Source organism: Labrus bergylta, chromosome 23, assembly GCF_963930695.1.
Source record: "Labrus bergylta chromosome 23, fLabBer1.1, whole genome shotgun sequence".
NCBI classification, from domain to species: Eukaryota; Metazoa; Chordata; class Actinopteri; order Labriformes; family Labridae; genus Labrus; species Labrus bergylta.
The window spans coordinates 9,783,581-9,793,212 of NC_089217.1; the positions used below are offsets into that span (position 1 = coordinate 9,783,581).

Consider the following 9,632-nt stretch of genomic DNA (forward strand, 5'->3'; position numbering starts at 1 on the left):
TTGCATAGCATGTAGGCACATTATTCAAGGTTTTGCAAAGTCACCCCCCCCTTTGTGCCCCATATCATTATTACTAATGAGTGTGTAGAGCAAAAGGTTGAAGGGTTACTCCACTGCTGCAAAAAATAAGATACAGTGAAACGGATATATAGAGTCGTTTAGTCACTAAAATTCCCATGATGCACCAATGTGTTTTCATCCAGACTTTATAAATCTCCCTCCAGAGAAATACAATTACAGTTAAACAGCATTGCTAAGCACTGGACGAATGAAAGTCAAATGAAATTTTCCATGTTTATTTAAAAACACATTCACAAGATTCAAATTTCTTTGTACAGTCATGTTTTTTTACAGTAGAAAATATGAAATTACAATGTATATGTCAGCTATTGTAGTGCTACAGCATTAGAATTTTACTGACAACTCATATCTTTTCATTACACAGATCATTGGCTAAAAAAAAATACATTGAAAGTCTTTGTATTTATTGACAATAAAATAAGGGAACATTTCCCCAATCAGTAATGAAGATATATGATACAATGGTGACTAAAAAAGTCATAGCACACTTTTAAATGGTAACAAATGTTAAACCTGTTTACCCATTTTACTCCCAAACTGATATTTGCACAAAACATATCCTTACTAAGAAAAAAACAGGATGTAGCTTCAAACTTTTGTCTGAACCTGTGTCTGTCTCTTGAATGCCCTCATCCAGAGTTACATTATAAAAAGGTTACACTTTCTCAGAACAAAGCTGTTAAAAGGCTGACCATGATGGCCGATGTTTTTATTGTTTTTAAGGAAAATACCCTTTGTCCCTGAAAAAATACATGTGTGTTCCTTAAAACTTCTAAGTAATCCAAAAAGATGAACAATGAAGGGAGTTTAGATTTCTTGTCTTTATCCTCCTCTCATCATTTTACTGCCATCCCTGAAGTGCACGTCATGTGTGGCAAAACCCAACACACAGTAGGCCCTTTGTCTCCTGAATACCTCTTGTCTTTATTACAGATTATGTGACACTTTGTTGTTTCTTTGCCTGCTGTCTATGTGATGGGGCAAGTGTGCAGCAAGTCAACAATGGAAACCCCCCAGACAAAAACAAGTCTTTTCCATACACATCATCGCTGGAGCCTCATAAGTTGGAGTCTTTCTCTGACACAGGATAGTAGCCGTTTCTATTCAGGGGCTCTACTTCAGGAGTGAAGATGGCCAGTGACCTCTCCTGCTCCCTTTTGGTTTTGGGTAAGCTGTCAGAGGGTGTGGTGAGCAGCTGGATGCGCTGTGAAAAGATAAACCAGTGTCATTATCGATTATTGAATTGATTCCCTAATGGGATGTGTTCAAGTTGAGACCAGTTTCAGAAGGGTTTGGGACACAGCACAGTTTATTTAAGAGCAAAATGGGAGGACAAATCCTATGAATCAGTACTCAAAACAGCCTAAAGGCCACAATGCGCTCTGTTAGGATCAACATTTACCTCTCTGAGAGTCCCCTGGGTGGTGCTGAGTTTGTACAACATCCAAAGCGGGATGCAGATCATGGAGGAGAGAGCAAGCAGCCAGCCAATGACGTAGCCCCACCACGGGTACACATACTCATTATTATACTTCAGGGGAGTATATTTGATAAGGGAGAATGCAAATGTAGCCTGGAGAGACAGGAAGAATGAAATGACTTGTATTGTTAAGAATGAATCTGCTCAGCTGTTGTCATTGTCTGAAAGCTTTGACTCTTCTGAATTAGTTACTTACAATGCATGTCGCTGGGGTCAAAAACATCCAACAGTACTTGATATACGGTCCAGGTCGGTAACCAATCATGTCCTCAATGTTATCATAAAAGCGATCAGCACCTGGAAGGAAACAGGGGAGAAAAAACATTTCTCTGCACGATGTGTCTCAAAAAGCTGCAGGAATAGAAATGTCTCTCTATGATTCAGATTAAATCTGCAAAATGATGAAATATTTTGAATTTCCAAGTATAACATGTATCTCTCATCTTAGTGAATTAAGGTGTTTTATGTGAGAGGACTCTTACCATAGACCCATGCAATGCAGACAGTCTCAAAGATGGCCATGAAGAGAAGACACATGCCACTGGCAGCATAGTAATCAAAGAGCTGGAAGACATACATGCCCCCCTACAAAGAGAGAGAGCGATCAAAAGGACTTAGTCGTATTAAGACTTATCAACCTGCCTGATTCATGACCTGATCTACAAGCTGACAGTTAATTCAACTCAAATTAGTTCAATTTTGAGCTTTACGTGTTAAGAATCTACCCGCAACACAAAACCAGAGAGAAACCGAAAACAAAGAATTATAAAGAGCAAATAAAGCAAACTCCTTTGTTCGTGTGAAGATGTAAATAATAAGCTTAACTTTATCTACTCCATGTTGGAAAAACATTTTGAGTCTGTATGTGATAAACAAAACTTTGACTTAGTGTTGTGTAACTTGGAAGTTCTGGAAATAAATATATCCAGTGTAAGGAAATCTCTGAGGTGCATATATTCACAGATGTCAAAATGTCATTTGAATGCTAGGAACTCTACTTATTATAAATAACTACACATCTTACTGGGCCAGAACACATCTTTTATAAAAGAAATTCTGAAGCTCATCACAAGGGACTCCAGGTGTGGGTTGGGTTACTTGGGTGACTTTAGCTCAAGAGGGGTTGCATAGCAACACTTGAGACTCACCTGAAACATGTTGCATAAAACCTTTAAGTTAGTTGGACTTACAAAATGATGACTTGTCGACACCTCTGCAGAGCATTCATGTTTCCAGCTGTGAGGTGAAACTTTGTCAACCATGTTGGACTTTGCAAATGTTTTTACTTCACTAGAGCAAAGCATCTAAACTACCAGATGCAACCACCAAAAGAAAACCTGTCTTGACTGTATATGTGTAAATTCAGATAACAAATGATGTCTCTCTAAAGAAAATAAAATGAGGGGGAATCATCTTAGGTAATACATCTTAATACACTATCTAGTAAAAATGATGTCATCCAAGGGAAATGATATTGCAGGTGTGTGTGTGCATTTGTCTGTGTAGTTTGCATCTGTGTTCTTCTGACCCCTACCTCCATCAGCATGATGAGGCCCATCAAGAAAGAGACGAAGCTGACCCCTAACAGGAAGAGCTCCCTACGGTTTTTACGTCGGAACACAGCAGGGTACATGTCGACTATCGCCGTCACAAGGCTCTCGACGCACACAAACTGCGAAGAAGGAGGGAGGGCGGGGACGAGAAGTGAAGAGGAGGAGAGAGGTAACCAGAAAAAAATCATGAAAATCTGTCTCCAGACAAAACCAGGTTTCTTCAATGGGAAATGTAACGGTGAAAATTGTGTCAGTGTTAATAAACTTGACGTAAGGAGGGAATTTCTACCTGACTGTCCAACCCAAGGAAAACAATCATGATGAAGAAGAGCGCGGCCCACAGAGGAGAGAAAGGCATCATGGATACAGCACGGGGGTACGCTATGAAGGCCAGACCAGGACCTACAGCAACAAGTAAAACAATGTAAACTGGTCATAGAAATACTGAGCAGGGGGATTCCATGAACATATTCTTCTATTTTTCTGTGACTGATCCTTCTGCTGAGATGAAGCCTCACCAGATTCTGCCACTTCTGAGATGGGAACATTCTGCTCGTAGGCCATGAAACCCAGGATGGAGAAGATTGCAAAGCCAGCCACAAAACTGGTGCCGCTGTTCAGACAGCACAGAGACAGACAATCCCTGCAAAAGAAAGCGCATGGAAGATATTAATATCAAGAGAATTTGCATTATTTTGAATGAAATTCAAACTGCTTATTTGTTCATTTTTAAAACTGGTTTTAAGTAGAACGTTTGCAGACCTGTAGCAGTTATTGTTGTACTTGTTGTAGCTTCCCAGAGCAGTCAGCGACCCCAAACAGATAGCATAAGAGAAGAAGATCTGCGTGCCGGCATCCATCCACACCTTATATAACAGAGAAAACAAGCAAAAACAATCAGCCGCTAAAACTAAAGTGATGGTACAATATATGTAATCGACATGCTGATTATATACACAAACGTGCCACGCTGTGTTTAGACTAGCCAAAGGAATACATGTGCCGGGGACTGGTTTGCATAATCAGTGACTTATGTAATTGCACAATAGTGTGAATTATTTGTTGAAGTTGATCATTAGTCATGTTCTAAACACTCATTCTCAAACAGAAAAACACAGAGGGCATGATCTGTGATGGGTTACATAACCGGATAAACAATAGTGACAAGTAAAAACTACAAAATAAGAACCTGTAAAAAAAAAAAAAAAAAAAAGCAAAAGAAATGATGGGGAAAGCAGAAATCAGGCTCTGGGAATAGAACAAGTGTGAGCCCTTTGAGGAGCCATGTTGGAGATGTTTAAAAAAAAAGCACATTGGAATATACGTTTCGTGAGTATGTTTGGTTAGTCGTATGGCATAACTGATAAATGACTGAAAATTAGAATGAGATTACCAAGCGTTAAAAAAACTGGAAAAGTCTTTTTTAGTTTTAGACTCTGTGGCTCCGTTGTGGTAGATCTCATGTTTACAGTCTCAGTGGTGTCCTGGCCCTGTATTTGACCCCTGCAGTCCCTGTCTCTTTCATGGAGAGCAGATGGACCCAGCAGCAACTAGACTCCCAAGCAGAGAACCATGGGATACCAGCACCTGGTGCACCCTTGCCCAAACGGGGACCACTTCACTAAATCATCTCAAATTGTGCTTTCATTGTCAAGGTGACCCAAGGCTGTTTTTTTTATTTTTTTTTTATGGGGGTTGTTACCTGTGGGTCGGCAAGTCGTCCCAGGTCTGGGTAAAGGTAGAACTTGATGCCGATCGCAGCCCCAGGTAGGGTGAGCCCTCTGATCAACAGCACTATCAGCATTATATAGGGGAAGGTTGCAGTGAAGTAGACCACCTATGTAGACACACACACACACACACACACACACACAGAAGTTAAATATACAAACAAGTAACATGCCATCTAGAAGAAATAAATACCAGATGTGTTCCTTTATGGTTAAGCAAAATAAACAGATCAAAAACAGTGACCTGGCATCTTCATGGAGGTCCTTCTCACCCACCTTTCCCGTTGATTTCGTCCCCTTCCAGATGCAGAAGTAGCACATGACCCAGGCTATGAACAGACAAAGGGCCAGGTCCCAGTTCAGAGATCCCATGTGGTCAATGCCCGGGGAAATCCTCAGCGCTCGTCTCCTACAGAGACAATAAAGAAACTCAGTGTTCAAACAAAGTGTTGTCATTTCCATTTCGAATATATGTAAAGAAGAGGAGGTTTGGGGGGTGGGGGGGTTTTAAATACTCACTCCCAGAACTCCATGACAGGAGAGGTGGCATTTAGGTTGATTGTTTGGTTGAATGAGGTGTTTCTCCTCTGGAACTCCACACAATTTTCTGCGCGGAAAAAGAACCACAATGTCTTTTTGGTTCTTTATTTTTTAAAAATGAAACAAACTTTTCATGCACCGCACTTACGAACACATTATGTTACCTGTGTTCCATGTGTTGTTGCAGGAGGACCAGGCCAGGTCCCAGGAGAAGGAGAAAGACAGGTAGAAAATCCCCCAGGCCAGAACGATGATGTAGTAGAAGTTCAACAGAGTCACTATCACCTGTGTGCCATAGCCAAGCCCTGCAGAATAAGTGCACATGTCATTAATGATGAATAGAAAGAAACGATTCTCATGAACACTGTTTTGTAAATGAAAACATGTTTTGTCATCACAAAAAGTTGCTTTTCGTTTCCCCCGACCCGACCTACCTTCAAACAAGGGGCTGATCTTCCTCCAGCAGGTGACGCCTCCCTCGCTGGTGTACTGGCCCAGTGCCGTCTCCAGGAAGAATACAGGAACGCCACAGGTGAACAGGAAGATCATGTAGGGGATGAGGAATGCACCTGAGTCAAAGACATCCAACAGATTCAAGGTTGGGGACCATTTAAACATGATACTACAGAAAAATGCTGAAAATGGTGGACCATCTCTGTCTGTCTGGCTGGCTGCAGTCTTTTGCCTCTATCAGTGTTTGCAATGCATGATGATGGAAGCCTGGCCAAGCATGCATTTGCAAAAAAAAAATCTTCCACTGATATATTAAAAGCTTCCAATCCATCTTACTGGTGTGTCTTTGATGGGAAATCTGAACGTTCAGCTAAATCCTTCACACAGCAAATGGCTCTCTTGTGAGGCTCGCACACTGCAGCGCTCTAATACTCCAGAAGTGTATTTCACCAGGGTGCTTGTGCAGTTAGCAAACAAATCCAGACTGCAGCTACAGAAAGGACAAAGTCACAAGAAGCTCCCTGCATGTGGAATATCTTGCAGACAACTAAAAACTATCTGGTCCAGGTCTAAAACTCACAGAATAATGAATGACACTTCTATGCTTGTTTTCCTGTCTCCAACTATCATATAGAAAAAAAACTGCACTAAGGCTGTATTCTAAATCTTGATGAAAATAAGAGCTCAAAGGTATGAGGTGCGTTAACACAAAATAAATAAATATTCTTTTTTTTTTTTTTTTTCAGTTTTGGCCACTTAAGGCCCGAGCCACTGCCACTCTCTTTTGCCTTTTTTTTTTTTTTGTCTGGTCGTCATCCCCATCGGGTGGCCCGGGATGTTTGACCCACTCAGATTTCCGCCTCTCTGCCGGGACAGCTGCTGTGAGCAAGGAGCAACAACAGCTGCCTGACCCCGCTCGATCCCGGACCCCTGACCCTGCTGCCCCACAGAGGGAGGAAGAGGGGTCTCTAATTTAGCAGCTACACAAGCATGCCTGACAGCTAATGAGGGGAGAAATGATTTGTCTGTTTTTAGTTAAATTGTGAGTCCTTGGAATTGTATTTCTTTTACCTGAGCTCAAGTGTCCCTGAGAGAAACCTGTGTTCTGTCATTGACTTTTCTTCTTCTTTCTTTTGATTCCTCAGGGTTTTAATGAATTAAAAATACTGCATGGTTGAATGTATAAATGTACTAGAACAGCTCTGAATTCTTTAAGTCTGCCTTACAAGTAAACTACGCACATGGCTTATGCAAATCTGTGTTTGAAAGGTTTCGGTCCGTCTGTCATTGCTGACATTGATTTATAAATCCGCATAGGATCAACCATGAATGTCTTCAGCGTCAGTCTAATACTCCACTCACCTCCTCCGTTCTTGTAGCAGAGATAAGGGAAGCGCCACATGTTTCCCAGGCCGATGATGGAGCCGGCGACTGACAAAATGAACTCCACCTTGTTCCCCCACTGGCCCCGCTCCTCCATCTTCTCCTCCGAGGTGGGCAGAAGGTCCTTTGCTTGTCTGGTGCCATTCGGGAGGCCTGCTTTGGCAGCGTCTCCTGCAAAACAGACAGGAGAGGCAAGATGCAGAGGCTGCTTAGAATTGTAATAAATGATGCCCTTAAGCAGTGAGGAAACAGTGGGAAGATGTTTTTCCACGATGCTTGTATAAAATTTGAATGTTTAATATTGTAAAGATAAACAAACATGCATGCTCAATCCATCTAAAAACACAAATTTAAAGACACATTTGAAGCTCTGTTTGCATTTCAGTAAGTTGCAATGAATCCTTATCCTAAGCCTAAACAAAGAAGGTTTTAAAATATTAAAAGAACAGAAAATAGTCATAATTGCCAATCTCCATAAACAGGAATTGAAATGATGTTTATAGCTCACCTTTCATTGCAGTGTCACTCTGATCTCCTGTGTATAACTCTCGTCTCTCAAGTCTCTGCAGATTTCTCACTAAATGCTCAAGTTTTAGTATTTAACATGACAAGAGTGAGGGGCGGGGGTTTGTAATGCTAAACTTAGGCCAGCCTCCACTTTCCAGTCCAAAATGCAGCAGCTAGGCTTCTTACTGGTTGTGACAGACGACATCACATCACTCCAATTTTAGCTTCATTACATTGGCTTCCTGTAAGTTTTAGAATCGATTTTAAGATTTTGCTCATTACTTTTAAAGCACGGACGCTCCAAGCTATGTAACAGAGCTACTGACACAGTATGAGCCAGCCTGCAGTCTTAGATCCTCAGGTAGGGGGCCTCCTGGTCGTTCCAATGTCAAGACTTAAAACTAAAGGTGACCGGGCCTTTTCAGTCAAGGCCCCTGGACTTTGGAACGACCTCCCTGAGGAGATAAGACTTGCAGATTCCCCCAATTCTTTTAAATCCCTTCTTAAAACGTACTTTTACAGACTTCTGATGTCGTCTTCTTAATGTCTTTTCTTACTAGTTTTACTATTTTTATCTTCTTTTACTTCTGTCCTTTTATTTATGCTCTTTATTTATGCTCTAATCTTAAATCCTCTTATGTTTTAACTTTGTAATTTCTTATCTTACTTTGTCTATTTATGTTTCATATTTATATTTACTTTTTATTTTTATGAATATTATAGTTTTTTTTTTATCCTTTAACCACTTGTTTCTATTTCTTTTACTGCTCTTACCTTCTTATTGCTGTTATCTTTTTATTTGCTTTCAGCTCTTTTAGTTTCTTACATCTTTTTAAATCTTTGCTCCTCTTGGTCTCAGCTCTTGTTGTTGGGTTCTTGTGTTGCCTGGGTTCTTATGATGCTTCTTGTGAACGTCGGGTTATATATGTCTGTTGGGTATCGTGCACTTTTGGTTCTTTTCTGTTGAATTTTAATTAATTATTTTTTATATTTTGCATTTGTTATGTTCTTGCTGTTGTTTATGTTCTTCTGTGTTTGGTTTAGTTTGTTCTTGTTTTTGCTGTTTGTCAAAGCACTTTGTAAACCTGTGTTTTTAAAAGGTGCTGTATAAATAAAGTTATCATAATTATTATTACTTTCTTTCTCTCCCTCCATTTGAGCAAAGTACATCACCTGCCCTGACTCACCCATTTAAATGAGGTGCAGCAGAGAAGTGGAACAGGCTGACAGTATGTGATCAGTGAATCTGGTGCAGTGGACAGTAAATGATGTATTTGAAATGTGTCTCCCATTAAGGATGGCATGGGCAGATTTACAATATTCTTAATTTGATGAAGGAAAAAGCTTCCTTACAAGACATTTTGGGTTTTAATATGTCTTTGAAGCAATGCAGCATGTCCTGATTTTATGTCTAAGGTAAAAAAAAAAAAAGAAAGTCTGCACTTTACGTTAACATGATTTATGACAGCCTGAGAGGATTATGGCAGCAGGGAAATTGTGAAAATCAGAGGAATCAGAGTGTGCAAACACCGACGGAAATCTGCTAAATAACTCTAACAAAGACATACATGTGCATCAGGTTGCTGCTTTTACTTCTCTGTATGGTCACCTAGCAGAGGAACTAATGGTGAGAGGAAGCCTGCACAGTCTGTTTTCTGTTGGAAAAAAATCACAGAGAACAAAAGCAGAGAAACAATCTACTATAGATCTGATTTTGAAAAGTTTGTTCAACTACTAAATATTTGAGAGTCCCTGTTGTATCGGCATAATAAGACAACTGAGCAGATGTTATATAATGGATTATTACAGTTCATTTTGTAAATGTTTTGCACCCCCCCCCCCTTGTGATCACATATTTCTACCTCTGACTGTCGTGGTGACAGAGGTGAGGTACAAAAGCGGCTA

The 9,632-nt window shown here is 40.4% G+C and overlaps 1 protein-coding gene across 1 annotated transcript; it reads right to left on the reverse strand.

Annotated features, from left to right (window-relative positions):
- Nucleotides 1–280: 280 nt before the first annotated feature.
- LOC109975084 (sodium- and chloride-dependent GABA transporter 2) lies at nt 281–7,884 on the reverse strand. The gene is made up of 15 exons (XM_020625597.2): nt 7,729–7,884; nt 7,200–7,391; nt 5,819–5,953; nt 5,549–5,689; nt 5,364–5,451; nt 5,121–5,253; nt 4,817–4,951; nt 3,877–3,980; nt 3,633–3,757; nt 3,404–3,516; nt 3,096–3,233; nt 2,044–2,146; nt 1,758–1,858; nt 1,484–1,654; nt 281–1,285 (listed from the first exon to the last, which is right to left on the reverse strand). Exons 1-15 carry the CDS (start codon nt 7,733–7,735, stop codon nt 1,139–1,141), a joined length of 1,833 nt encoding a protein of 610 aa, XP_020481253.2. The 5' UTR covers nt 7,736–7,884; the 3' UTR covers nt 281–1,138.
- Nucleotides 7,885–9,632: the final 1,748 nt, after the last annotated feature.

Excerpts from the sequence above, each read along its gene's own strand:
- LOC109975084 (XM_020625597.2), bottom strand. Across the intron at positions 1,859-2,043 it reads CTGCATTGCATGGGTCTATG|GTGCTGATCGCTTTTATGAT; the intron begins GTAAGAGTCCTC and ends GTTTCCTTCCAG. Across the intron at positions 1,655-1,757 it reads TGACCCCAGCGACATGCATT|GCTACATTTGCATTCTCCCT; the intron begins GTAAGTAACTAA and ends CTGTCTCTCCAG.